Here is a 14,709-nt window from a genome sequence, read left to right as displayed (position 1 = left end):
TGCCTGTAGAGCCTTTAAACCCCCCCACCAAAAAAAATATGTTTATTGATTTTAGAGAGAGAAAAAGAGAGAGGGATATAGAGATAGAAATATCAATGATGAGAGAGAATCATTGATTGGCTGCCTCCTGCACGCCCCCTACTGGGGATCAAGCCCACAACCTGGGCATGTGTCCTGACTGATGATCAACCACTGAGCCACACCAGCCAGGCTATAGCCTTGTATCTTGAGCACACTGTCTCCATGTCCTCATCTTCTCTATACCCACCTACCCACTGCAGTGCAGCTGCTCCCTAAAATGCCTCCAAAACTGCTTTCATCAATGTCACCGAGGATTTCCAAGATTCTAAACCCAACAGACATGTGTTGGTCCTTATGCCATGGGCCAGATGGCACCACGTGACACTGATGACTATGCCTTCCACCTGAAAACTCTCTCGCTCCCTGGCGTCCATATTCCACTCTCCTCCTCTCCTACTGACCTCGCTGGCTGCCCTTCTCAGTCCACCTTCCCTGGAATGCTGGAGTTCCTTGAGTCTCTGACCAGGCCATCTTTTCTTCTCTACACACTCTCCTTGGATAATATCACCGACCCCATAGCGTATCATCCAGCTTAATGCTGATGACCAGTAAGCCTATACCTCTGTACAAACCTCTCACCTGAGCTCCCACCTATGCAGCTGCCAACTCCACTTCTCTTAACTATTTCCCAGACCCTCCAAACCCAGCATTGTGTAAAACTCTTATTTTTTCTCCAAAACCTGATCTCTTCCTCTCATGCTACCTGAGTTAAGTGGCACCACTGAGGTTCTGAAGCCAAAAACCTGAGAATGTGTTTTGTTTCTTCCTTTCCCTCAACCTATCATGTTCAATCTATCGCCTATCTTGGTCAAGAAATATGGTCAGTCCATCATTCTTATTTAATTCATAACATATAAGACTAACTGGAATAAACAGCACAAAACAAAACTTTACACAGTATGTTTAGCATATCAAACTTCACACAGTAAATTTTTTATAAGCTAAAGACAGAAATTGAAACTTTGACAAAATTTAGATCTTTGCAATCTGAGAAAAATGAAGTCAGAGGAAATAATTATAAAAGCAAAGTCACGCTCTAGCCGGTTTGGCTCAGTGGACAGAGCGTCAACCTGAGGACTGAAGGGTCCTGGTTTCGATTCTGGTCAAAGGCACATGCCCAGGTTGCAGACTCGATCCCCAGTGTGGGGCGTGAAAGAGGCACCAGATCAATGATTCTCTCTCATCACTGATGTTTCTATCTCTCCTCTCCCTTCCTCTCTGAAATCAATAAAAATATTTTTAAGAGAAAAAAAGAAAAAGAAAAGGTCACAACAGCAGAAGCTACCAGAGGAAACTGCTATGGACAAAACAGCTACTAATGAATCAAATATTTGTTGTAAAACTGAAAAAAAAATTGATAATGTTGAAAATAATTTGAGTAAAATAAAAATGAAAATAGAAAAAATTGGAAAATTTTAAGTTTTCTATAGAAAACTATTCTAGGAATTAAATTAGCTTAATAGGATTTCTTGACAGAAAAAAACTACATTCTCCAGAAAAGCCCATCAATGTGAATACAGTATAATTGCAATTAAAATGTTAGTGTTTTATAAATGCAGTCAAATATCTACTGCATCTAAACATCATCTTTATTGTATCTTCATTTCTCAGGAAACTTCATGGTCAGTGGCTTGGAAAATTATTTTAGGTTTCTCTGCTTTTCTCCAGTAATTAAGGACCTGGAAATAACCACTTAAATAAAAATGCTTCTTATTAAAAAAAAAAAACTTATAGCCAAAACTTTTGAGAAAAGTAAAAATTCACTCTTGATTTGCTTATCTATTTATTTGGTATTGGTAAAGTTCATAATCTTTATTACAGTCCCTCAAATATCTGCTGATAATTTAAGAAAATTCTATATATTAAAGAAAAAAGAATTCTAAACTAGGGTACATCTACTTATTATGCCAGATAAAGAGACAGGTGTCTATTATAATAAATCATTATGAGTTCTCTAATACTTAGAATCAAATTTTCAAATATTTAACAAAGTTATTCTTTAAAACACTAACGACCCAAGTCTTTGTCATGCCTGAAAAAAAAAAAAATTCTACGCTTCTTAAACAAATGAGTCCAAGAATATACTGAGATTACTGAGATGTGACAGCTATGTTACATGCAATAGACCTTTGTGGTTTTATGTCTTCTGATCATACTGTTGACTTAGAGGTACCCACTCAAGCATTACTAGAATGTTTGCATTTTTAAATTCCCATCTAAATTCTTAGTATTTTATACGGCTACCATCTACTTATATTAAAGGAGCACATTTCATCTCTTAGGTGTCAAGTAGGTTAAACTTGAATGCTCTAAATAATCCCACAAAAGAAAATCTAGTGACTTAACCAGAACCATTAACAGTATCAGGTTTGGAGCCAGGTCTTTAAGCATTAGGTCACCTGTCTTCAGGCGTGGGCCACTTCCTAAAAATAAACCCTTACTTTCTTTGCTGAGGAAAAAAAAAGTGTCAGGTTTAAGAATCAGAATTTGCAATTCTCATCTTTCAGCCGTAGGCTTCAGTCAGATTCCCACGTATCATTTAGGAAGGTTTAAGATTGCATTAACCTAATTACAAAAGTGAAGGCATATTGTTACCTGAATAGAATGGGACCAATATCCTGTGGTCCTCTTCGAAATGCCAAGGGTAGAAACGGCATGATGTGCATATACTTTTGGTGAAGGCACCAACCACGGGCACTTGTGCAGAAAACTGCCAGGGGCAGTCATGTGGGTAGCCACGCAGAATGGGATTAGACTCTGCACAAAGATTCCTTTAGAAGCATATTCATACTGTAATGCTCTGCTGAAGTGGTCTAAATAAGCCTGTTAAAATGGAGCAGAGGGAAAGACTTTTCATTTTATGGAACTTGAAAGAAAATTCAGGAGAAAATGAGGCTTGCTTATCATCATTTCAGGAAAAAAAAAAAATACAGCATTAGCAAACATGAGTTGCTGACAAAGAGCTCAACAGATTGGGCCAAACCATTGTAATAAATGTCCTATTGCATTAAGATCTCATTTCTAATCAGGAATACATTACCTTTGAAGCAGAAAAGGCAGCCAGCTGGGGAGTTGGTTTGCAGCAGGAGCCAGAAGAGATGGTGACAACAGCGCCTTTCTTTCTCTCCACCATCCCCGGTAACACTATGTGGGCCATCAGACTAGCCGCAGCAATGTTTACATTTATGATGTCCCAGAGTTTGTCCTCGGAGACCTGAGTGAAATACTGAGGGTAGGGATAAAACACGCCCACATTATTTACCAAGATGCCAATGTCTTTGTCTTTCAAGGCTTCTCGAATCGGGTCGTAGATCTCACGGCCGTTGCTGAAATCTGCCACTATGATATCGGTCTCCACTTTGTAGGTGTCAGCGATGTCTTTAGCAACCATCTGCAACTTCTCTTGGTTCCGACTAATCAGGATAATATTGAGACCACGGCTTGCTAACTCTTCTGCGTAGGCTCTTCCAATCCCATCTGTTGCACCTACAATACAACCAGGAAAAGTGAGCATACTCATTTCATGGTGAGGTTTTTTAAATACCCCATTTAGCATTTCTGCATAATCAGAGAAAGAATCACACTAGAAGTAAAGCAAGTTCTAATACTGATCAGTCAAGAACAATGTCATAATATGAATAATACATATTATGTATCAAACACTCTCCCAGACACCCTGACAGGTAGATGAAAAGTTATTTTACATTCACAAAGTTGATAAGACACAGTAGGAAACTTTTTCAAACATATATCTGGCTTGAATATGTGCCAGGAAATGATAAATTACAATGATATTTAAAACAAGGAAAGGTTTTCTGAACGTGGTAACTGAGAGCAAAAAGGAAAGCAAGGAGTAGGAAGGTGGGGCTGGAGGAATACTGGGAATAAGAGCAGAATAAGGACAAAAATCAAAGGAAAATTCTTCCAAGGTGATGGCAGTAAGAAAATGTGAACATAATCATAAAAGAATAAGTTTTGTTTTTTTTTAATCAGCAAGTTCCCGTGACAGGTCGTAACTCCTGGAATAATACACACAACCTAAAACACAAACAGGAGATTTTAGATTAGACAAGGATTGAAATCCCATTTCTTACCACTCACGACTGCCCATCTTCCATATTGCTTGATCAGATCTGCTCTGCTCACCAGGCGAGGGACAAAGTGCAGCCTGATCAGGCTGTAAAAGTCACAGATGACGGTGATGCTTTTTCTGGCTGTATACCAGGCTCCCACCAAGGCTAGAGCTTCCACGTAGCAATTACACGACCTGGCGATTTCCCTATACAAGAGGTAGAAGCTGTCAACCGCAGCCATGGCAGCCTGCAGGGAAGGGAAACAGAGTTCTGTGCTTAATAAGTTAAAGGAACATGCATAGTCTGAGTGAAGAAAAAGAGCTGAGGACATCAGAACTGAATAATTTTGCATTCAAATAACAGTAATAGTTCAAATCCATGTTGCCCATGGATCCAGGCAAGTTATGATCTCATTAACATTTGTAGTTTATAAACTTCTTCTCTTCCAAGGAGATTAGTCAACACAACTACTAAGAGTTACCAAATTCCTACTAAAATTCAGGGATTGTGCTGCATGTTGTGGATACAGAGATAAACACAATATGCTCTGTGCCCTAAAAAAGCTTCAAGCTCAGTATGATGACATGCCCAGACTTTAATTCATATAACAGATGAGAAGGATGTTTATTTCTTTGCTTTATTCATAATCAGCAGGTGAAGAGGGCCTAGTGCCCATGTAGACACGAAGAAGAAGAAATAGAAGTAAAATTAAGACATGGCCTTGGCTGCAAAAAGTTTACAATCCAGGTGAGGCAAAACTAAGCTTTAATAAACTTGCATATAAATAATATCCAAAAGTGTGTATTTGAAAAGAAATACTTCCCCAACTTAAAGAAGTGGTTTTCTCAAATGAGAATGGGGTAAGCACTTCTCCATCTTACCAGGTTAATTGTAAACCATTATCTTTGACTGCCCCTTATGTTTGAGGAAAGAAAAGTCCAATATAACTATTACAAGTGTCCACATAGCAAACATTTATAGCGCACCTACTATATTCCATGTACTATGACAGATGCTAAGGACTCAAAGATGAGTTAACTAATTATACCTAGGAGAAGAGATAGGCATTTAACAAAACAGTTTTAAATGCCATATGAACTGATGTACATATGGCTGCAATTAGAGACAACCTGCAGAGGTAGACAAAGGCAGGCATGACCAAGGTTGATGAACTTCATCCTATACTCAACCTGTGGAGCCACTGATCCAATTGCACTATCAATGAGGGACAAAATATCAAACAGTCTAGAAGAGACTACAATGAAATTACAGAGAACTCAGATATACACAAGTATAAGAATACAGCATATATTAATACAAGGTATATTAATATATCTATGGCAATAAAAGCATAATATGCAAATTGACCAAACAGCCATCTGGGCGTCCTTCCAGATGACCTTCCAGACGAAGCCAGGGCTGCAGCCACGGGATCCAGGCAGCCGCCCCGGCTGCGAGGGAGGGATCGAGGTAGCCGCCGTGGCTGCGAAGGCCTACTCTTGCACAAATTTCATGCATCAGGCCTCTAGTATTATATAAAAGAAAACTGATTTTAAGCCAGTGTATATGTACATAAAACTTCTGAGTTTAATCTCTTTTATAGAAATCCCATTAAAATAGAAAAAAAACAAATCCTGAAACTAAGAAAATACCCCAAAATAGCAGCATAACTTGCCATAAGTGTAAGGAAGAATAAGTGAATTCCCTCCCTTTTTATTACAATGTGAGCTCAACCAAGTTCTCAACTAAACAGGAGAAAATAACCACAAATAGAATGTGTTTATATAAGAATAACACTGTATTGTGATTAAAAGGCACATAAAATAGTTTAAAATTATTGAATATACCTTAGAACATATATGTTGAATATTAACAGTTCTAGTCCAAATTACAAACCAATAGAACATACAAAGGAAATATGACAGAAAACTGAAGAAATAGATAAGCAATAGGGTTCTTAAATGCCCCACAATAAGGATATAATCTCTTATCAAATAAAGAGATTTGTCAAAACTAATCAAATACTAGGCCATGAATTGCAAAAAGTAAATGCCAAAAAAAATCACTTGTACGCACTAGTACTTTTCAAACAAAATGTAATAAAATTAAAAATAACAAAGCTATGACAAAAAGCTATATACTTGGAATATTAAATCTTTTCTTCTAGGTAACAGGTGGGCATATATCTAAGATGTTAAAACAATGTTTCCAGTGAAAAATTAAATACCACATATCTAGATCTAATGGGTTGTAACCAAAGCAATACTTGTGGGAAAGGTAATTGTACAGAGTGTATATAACAAGGTTCTAATTAAAAAGGAGGTCTGATATGCCTCACGCAATGACCTCATACTAATGGGAAACTGAATTTCTTCCCCTAAAATACAAATTTTTTTTTCAAGAATTTGAAAGATGCCTGACTACAAAGGACTTTCCCAATTTTTTCTGCTCTACTCATTAACAACTCTGGTTTTCCTCTTACCTCCTCCTCCAGTTCTGGGCCTTCTCACGGCTCAGTCTCTTCTTAAGGCCAATTTGCGAACAAAAAACAACACAAAACAAATTCCTTTCTTTTGCCCTCATAGCTCAGCTGGGAAAACGTTATATAAAACTAATACCAAAGATTTTTAAAATTAAGAAAATGCAAAAATTCTTATGCCATGAATCCCTGTGTGTGTGTGTATATACAGAAAAATATTTCCTCATCTAAGAATAAGGAAGGCCAAAAGCGTCTGTCTGGTGAAAGGCTTGGCTGGGATGGCAACCAGCTCCTGCACCGTTTTTCTTAAGGAACATTCATCAAATGGGACAAACCTGCTCAATAGCTTAGAGAGAGATGGCACTCTGCACAGACACACCAGGAGCTCAGGACACACTATGCAGGAAGAGGCTGGCCGCCCAGGAAAGCAGGCAGACACGGCCATCCTCTCCCCCTGGTGTCCCCCTGGTGTCCCCCTGGGCCTCATCTTTCTCTCTGCAAACCACCTTGCTGTGTTCCACCTGCAGAGCACTTGAACTTCCACACGACTGCAGCCACTTGGCATCTCTATTTCAAATTCCTGGCAGAGAGTCTGGCTGGCCCACCTGAGCTCAGGTATTCAGCACTTGTCTTATCAGCTGGCAGAGGTGGCAGGGAGGAAGTATCCTGCAGTATTTGGATGAGCCCCTTCTAGCCTGTGGTGGGGTAGGTGCTGTAAGAACAAGGAAATGAAAAGAAACTCTGGTACGCCTTTCCCCTGTCCTTCCACCCTAGACACTGCGTTATAACGTTCTGTTTTTGAACTACCCCCAGGAGGCCGAGTTCCTCTAGGGCGGAGGCCAAATCTTACTCCTCTGTTTCTCCAGCAACTTCCACAACCTCTGGCACAGAGCAGGAGCTCAACACACGTTTGTTGCATTAGACTTTACTACCCAGTCTCAGCTCAGCTCCCAGGCTGTTTTTCCATCTAGCTCTCAGTCTCCACACACCATCTTGTTCCCCAACTCCAGAGGGCACCACCAAACAAACTCCTTTGATCCTTTACAGAAAGAAAAACCTCATGTGCAAAATCCACCAGAGACCCCACCCCCCTCAGGTCCAGCAGGAGAGACGCACCCGCATGGGGGGTGAGATGAGAACAGCGGTGTCAAGGGGCTTCAACCCCAGGTTGGCTCCACTTCTCAACTCTACCTATTCCCATTGTAGCTCCACCACAGACAAATACCTTAAACATCTATTATCATTGTCATATTTTTTAAAAAATCACAGAGAATCAGAGGGCTGACAGCATTCTAGGTCTGGTCTTCAGCCCTGAGGTACAGAAAGGCAACTTGATCATTCCCCAGAGAATAGCTCAAGTTGGAAAGATCTGACTCACACCAACCAAATTCACAGAAGACTGATAAATTCAAACACCAATGTATGTATGAGTAATAGACAATAGAAACCTAGACACACAGTCACTGATCTATAGGAAAGTCTATGTGGAATCAAACTAAGCGTGGGATGCTGAGGACCCGCCCAAGCCAGGAGTCCCTGCCACCCTGTGTACACAGAATTCATTGAAAGATGAACGAAGTGATTCAATGACATGTGGCCGGGTGCTGCTGAAGAAGGTGTAAGACTCTCCTGGGCAGAGAGGAGGAAAGGCCTAGCACCGTAAAAGGTCCAGCCTTCCAGGAAACGGTGACAAGTTCAATGTGCTTACAGCACAGGATGTGCACCTAGGGCTAGCGAGGGGGGTTTGAGAGGGGACCAGATGGTGAAATGCCTTTATGCCAAATGGAAGTGTTTGGCCTTACTCTTTGAGTAAGTCGCTTAGGCCAAAGGAAAGAGCTGATTGGGTTTGCTGTGGAATTTACTGGCAGCAGTGGAGGTGGCTGTAGTAGTGTGGGCAGGACGTGAGGAGTCCTGAACGCTGGTCCATCCAATAGGGATGAAGCAAGGCTGGACTGAGAGCACATGCCTTTGTGACTGATTCCTTTCTGCTCCTCAGACACACCATTTTCATACATTTGTTCACACCTTGATAGACCGTAAATGGAAAATAACAGGAAATTATAAATTCCTTATATTCCCTCACTCTTCTTCCCCACCCTTAAGTACATGATGGAAAATAATGTCTTTTTAATAAAAGAAGAAATCAGGACTTCCCCCAATGCCACTAAATTCCAGGAAAGCTCATGCAAACACAGTTTTAAAGGAGTATATTACACATTTAAGTCTAGAAGCCGATCAAGAAATGTACAGCTGCATATAACTTGCTTTGGGGGTTTGACTAGTTAATTTCTCTATGGATATTTAGTCTAAAAATTTGAGAAATCTGTTACTTAGAAAGCAATACTAAATCACAGGAAAATTCTGGTCCCTTTACTACCTACCTTAAAAGTTATTATAAAGCTTTGTTTTCTTATCTCTACAGAAAACTAAAACATCAAGTGAGAAACAGTAAAATAATAAGGAAAACAGTAATTCAGAATGGTCCCAAAATAGGAAAAGAAGGGCAATTCCCTGTTATCTGTCAGGCACTTTTCACTTGGATAAGCGGATACTCATCAGGGCTAGTTCATCACACACTTAACGGTCTCTAGGTAAACTGTGGACTTTGGGTGATGATATCAAATGTAGATGTTTATCTTTGGTAAAAAGGTGGCATTCTCAAACTAGCCTGTTTTGCTCAATGGTTGGAGCATCGGCCCATGGACTGAAGGGTCCTGGGGTTCAATTACAGTTGGGGTCATGTACTTCGGTTGTAGGCTCGATCCCATCCAAGGGTGTGGCAGAGGCAACTGGTCGATGTGTCTCTCTCACATCAATATTTCTCTGTCTCTCCCCTTACACTTTCACAACTATAAAAGTGTCATGGGAAAATTATGGCCAAAACTCCAAGGAGCAAAGTCATCTCCTCAAAACACAACTGCAGTGGCCTGTAACATTAGCTTGACCTACAGTTTAGCTAACTCAACTCAACAATGAAAGGGCAATCGAATCCACTAAGGCACACCTTGGAATATTGTGGGTTCGGGTCCACCATATGCCTGTATAAGAACCTTCAGGAATTAAGAGTTCTGGGAAAAGTGTCCTGGCTGAGACACAGACATCACCAGGCTATCCAAAGGAATGACACCTGGGGAGGATAGTAAAAGAACATAAGACAGATTGGCCAAAATACTTCAAAGAAAATAAAGCAAGTATCATGGGAAGAAGACAAAGCAGCACCAGCGAGGTATTGTGGTCCTCTGAACAATGGCCCTCAAGATGCCCACAGTCTAATGCTCAAACCTCGTAAACAAGCCACCTTATGTAGCAAAGGGTGTGATTAAGTTAAGGATCTTGAGATGGAGAGATGATCCTGGATTATCCAGGTGGGTCTAATGTGATCACACTTATCCTTATTAAAAGGAGGAAGAATGGTTAGAGTCAGAGGAGTTGTGACCAAAAGCAGAAGTCAGAGAGAGAGAGATTGATTTAAAGATGCTGGCTGCAGGATTTGAAGATGGAGAGAGGGGTCACAGGTCAAGGAATGCAGGCACCTCTAGAATCTGGCAAAGGCAAAGAAATGATTCTCCCCAGGAGCTTCCAAAGTGACACAGGCCTGCTGACACCTTGATTTTAGCCACGAGAAAGTGATTTCAGGCTTCTGACTCCAGAACTCTAAGAGAACAAATCTGTGTTGTTCTAAGCCACTAAGTGTGTGGTTATCTGTTACAGTGCCATAAGATGGATGGATGGAATAGACGAAAAGACGGATGGATGAACGGTCAGTGTAATTTTTAGGACAATAAAGAGACAAGCTGAAAATCCTGCAATACCCTTTAACTCAAAACCTTCAAGGGTATTCAGGAACCAGAAAGTAGCCTCGGAGATTCCTATGATCTTCAATGACTGGGGTAGACCTGAGGTGGTCCTCGCCATGCTCATCAGCAGCCGGTACTGTAAAACTTTCTAGTAAGGCTGCAGGGCTTGGACTTTATTTTCATTAACATTTTGTAGAGGAATCTTCCTTCCTTCACAGAGTCTGAATCTGCCTTGCTCTCAGCACTCAAATCCTATCTGTCCTTCTAAGAACAGCTCAAGTCCCATTCCTTCTCCCCAGTTCAATCCTAGCACTCACTGACAAGCACCAATGACCCACCAGGCCCTGAAGGTAAACCGCCAGGCCCTGAGGATAAACCGGAGGCCCACGCACACGTCTTTCCTTTCCTTCCCAGCTCATCGCAGGAACCCCACCTCTGAGTTCTGTCTCTCTCACCCACATGACGCTTACCACACTGCTCTGCATTCTACTTGTCTCTATCTTGGTTCCCCAACTAGAGTATAGGACTTTTGAGAACAGGAAATGTTAACTAAAATTAACTTTTCTGTAATTTAGAAAAATTGAAAAACACAAAAGTTGTAAAACATTATGCACAGTTCAAAGAACAATAAAACAAAACTCCCACATAGAACCCTACTTTACAAATAAAGCACCATCTGCTTCTGCCCTGATCATATAGCCCCTCCTACCATCCTGGGGGGGAGGCACTTGCCTAAATTCCGACATAATCATTGCCATGTTGTTGTTGTTTAATAGTTGTACTGTTACCCAGCTCAGATTCGATTCTGAAATAATTGTATTCAGTTCTGCCTGGTTTTGAACTTTATATAAAGGAATCCCACTGCATGTATCCTTTGGTGACTTGTTTCTTTCACTCAGCACTGTTTTCGAGATTCATCCTGGAGCTGTTAGGTTACACTTTCACTGCCGCACACCATCTCATGGTACAAACCCATTATATTCACACATCCCTTCTATTGCTGACAAGCATTTGGGTGGTTTTGCTGGCTTTCATTTTACAATTATAAGCAGAGGTGCCATGGACATGTTTATGCACATCTCCTGAGCACATGTGTCAGTTTCTCGAAGAGATAAGCCTACGAGTCAAATTGCTAGGTCATAAGCCATCCATGTAGTCAAGGAGACACGGCGCCAGGGGCTGAACAATCTGCACACCCACCAACAGCAAGTTCACACTGCCTCTTCCTCGAAGGCTGCAATGTCCCCCGGTTCACCTTCTGCCCATAGGGTGCTGCGAAATGAGATCTCATATGGTTTTAATTTACATTTCCCGATTACTAACAAGGTTGACTGGCGTTCTTCTAATGTTTGTGTGCTATTTTCTCAACTATGAAATGCCTATTCCTTGCTTTTGCCTTATTTCTATTATGCTGTCTTTTTGTTTCAGAATTGTAAGAATTCTTTCTATATTCTAGTTACCAGTTCTCTGTATGTTTTGTCTCTTTGTAGCGCATGCAATAAACTGAACGTCTTAATTTTAATGCAGTCAAATGTATCAATCTTTTTTCTGTATGGTTTGTGCTTGTGTTTGACTTCAGAAATTCTGTCTTCGCCCCGGGTTATAAAGGTATTTTCCTATATTATTTTCTAAACGCTTTCACATTTTTTTTTCTTCTGATTTAAGTCTGTAATCCTCCTGCAGCTTTATGAAGGTGTGAAGCTGGGATCAGACCCATCTTTAATATTCCTCCTCAGGACCTGGCATGGTGCTATTATACAATATTTAGTAAATACTGCCTTACATTAAAAGCTCAAATCTCATTCCTGAGGAGAAAAAAACGTAATAAGTTTCTCAAACTTTGTGTCAGCACTGTGACAAAGTTGGTGTATCATGACGTTTTGGAATTTCCTTACCTTCCTTTGCCAATTTTTAGTAGACCACTAAACTGAATTAACGGGAAACAGAGTAGAAGCTGAGTTAAGTGCTCATTCAAGATCCAATACTCCTCAGTTTCAGGTTTCCACTTGTGAAGTAGGAATTAAAATGATAGCATCTATTCCTAGGTGTGTACCTAAGATAACTAACAACGCATGCTCACACAAAACTTGCAGAGCCACGTTCATAGCAGCACCATTCACTGTAACTAAAAAGTGAAAACAACCCAAATGTCCATCAACAGATGAATGGATAAAGGAAATGTGGTCTGTACACACAATGGCTAAAAGAATGAAGTACTGACACATGCTACAACCTGGACAAACCTTTAAAATATTATGCTGAGTGGAAGAAGCCAGACAGAAAAGGCCAAATACCATGATTCCATTTATATGAAATGTTCAGAACAGGCAAATCCACAGAGACAGAAAGTAGATGAGGGTTGCCAGGGCACAGTGAAATGGAAAATAGGGAGTGCCCACTAATGGGGTGCCATTTCTTTGAGGGATGGGAATGTTCTAGAATTAAATGGTGATGGTTGCACACTGAATATGCTTCTATGAAAAGTATACCTACTTTTAAGTGGCTAAAATGGTAAATCTTATGCTATTAACTTTTATCTCAATTAAAAAAACAATACCATGCCCCTAGGCCATTATTGTAGAGATTAAAACCACAAACAACTGAAGACTTCCTGGATTCGAATCGGGGTTCCCAAGCTGGGTGTCTTGAGTGAAGGTGAAGTTACTTCACTTCTGAGCTTTCCTGACATCACCTATAAACACGGGGGTAATAGTTCCTGCCTAAGATTATAACGAGAATTAAATAAGGTCATAGACATAAACCACTTAGAACCGTGACTGAGACACAAGTGATCAATAAGCTTTAGCTATTGGCCACTATAATTAAGTGTTCAATGTTAGCTATTGGCTACTTATGGTGGTCAGGGTTAAAACGGAGAGCTGGGCCTGGCAAGTGTGGCTCAGTGGTTGAGCATGGGCCTATGAACCAGGAGGTCCTGGTTGGATTCCTGGTCAGGCCTCATGCCCAGGTTGTGGGCTCGATTCTCATTGGGAGCTTGCAGGAGGCAGCTGATCAATGATATTCTCTCTCCTCTCTCTCTCTCTCTCTCTCTCTCTCTCTCTCTCTCTCTCTCCCTCCCTCTCTCTCTCTCTCTCCCCCTTCCTCTCTGAAATCAATTAAAATATATTATTAAAAAATCTGAAAGCTGCCTTTATGCAGAAAGACTCTAAGTGCTTTATTCCTGTCAGCTCACTTTTTCTCTCATCAACCATATAAGGCAGTGTTATAATCATCCCCAGTTTACAGATGGGAAAACTGAGGCTTACAGAGGTAAAGTGACATACCAGGAGCTCTCAGCTAAGAACGGGGCGGTGGGAATTCAGATCAAGGTCTATGAAAGTCCAGAACTCTGGCTGGCTGGCCGCCCCACTGAGAGACCCCCAGGTGGGCATCCTGCTGGCATCACCAGGGCTGCAGGGTTTGCTGGGGCTGTGTGGGGGCTGCACGTTCCTTTGGGCAGGGGCGGCCTCACTGGTCTCCAGAACCCCTCCTCTCCAGCACCAGTCGGTCAAGCAAGCCTGAGCAAAGGACCACCGCTTTGGGAACTGGTGGTGCCCTTTCTTCCAGCGCTACCTTATTCTGAATTACTTCTAACTCAGAACAAAGACAACAAATCCCACTCAAACCAAGTCCTTTGGTGATGAGAATAAAGAAGCACGTACAAAGGGGATGATTTTTCAGAGCCTCGTGGGAAGCACCCATGTCAAGGTCTGGGAGAGAGGGGGTGCCCAGCGCTTGAGGTGGGTGGGGCCCTAGATTTGCGGGGGAGCGGGAGAGGGGGGGAAGGGACGGGCCCAGCAGAGAGGGACCTCTGGAGTGCAACGCCGGGGTGGAGTTGGGGAAGGGCGCTGCGTGGCTGGGGACACGGGTCTGGAGGCAGAGGTGCTGGGGCGAAGGTTTAAGGTCCGCGAGGGACGAAGGGGCCCGAGGTGCGGGAGACGCACAGAGCACGGGTCCCGGGGGGCGTGGTGGGGAGCGGAGGGAGAAGAGGGCCAAGGCCCTGCAGGCGTCCGGGGGCACGAGGCGAATCTGGGGTACGGGCACGGGCACGGGGTGGGTGGGAGGGGGCGTAGAAGGGGTTGCGGTACCTGCACAGGTGGCGCAGTCTCCGAGCCGCTCCCACCAGACGCGCGTGAACTCCGCCCCCGTCACAGCCACCGCAGCTGCCGCGGGCCGCGCTCCCACGTGACCCGCGCAGGCGCCGGAGGGGAGGGGCAGAGCCGTCAGGAGGTCCGCCCTAGGCGTCCGGGTGTGCAGTCCGTCCGAGTGCGCATGTGCA

The 14,709-nt window shown here is 42.3% G+C and overlaps 1 protein-coding gene across 2 annotated transcripts in view; it reads right to left on the bottom strand.

The window, feature by feature from the left end:
* HSDL1 (hydroxysteroid dehydrogenase like 1) overlaps window positions 1–14,535 on the bottom strand; it is a 36,996-nt gene extending 22,461 nt beyond the window's left edge. For both annotated transcript variants that reach the window (XM_054711359.1, XM_008139715.3), the window contains exons 1-4: window positions 14,519–14,535; window positions 4,176–4,401; window positions 3,122–3,567; window positions 2,677–2,904 (exon numbers count right to left, since the gene is read on the bottom strand). In XM_054711359.1, coding sequence (XP_054567334.1) covers window positions 2,677–2,904; window positions 3,122–3,567; window positions 4,176–4,395 — 894 coding nt within the window. In that variant the 5' untranslated portion in view covers window positions 4,396–4,401; window positions 14,519–14,535. The remainder of the gene's footprint in view (window positions 1–2,676; window positions 2,905–3,121; window positions 3,568–4,175; window positions 4,402–14,518) is intronic.
* Window positions 14,536–14,709: the final 174 nt, after the last annotated feature.

The sequence above is a fragment of the Eptesicus fuscus genome, chromosome 21 (genome assembly GCF_027574615.1).
Source record: "Eptesicus fuscus isolate TK198812 chromosome 21, DD_ASM_mEF_20220401, whole genome shotgun sequence".
In the NCBI taxonomy this organism is placed as follows: Eukaryota; Metazoa; Chordata; class Mammalia; order Chiroptera; family Vespertilionidae; genus Eptesicus; species Eptesicus fuscus.
This window is presented reverse-complemented; position numbering and strand designations above follow the sequence as displayed.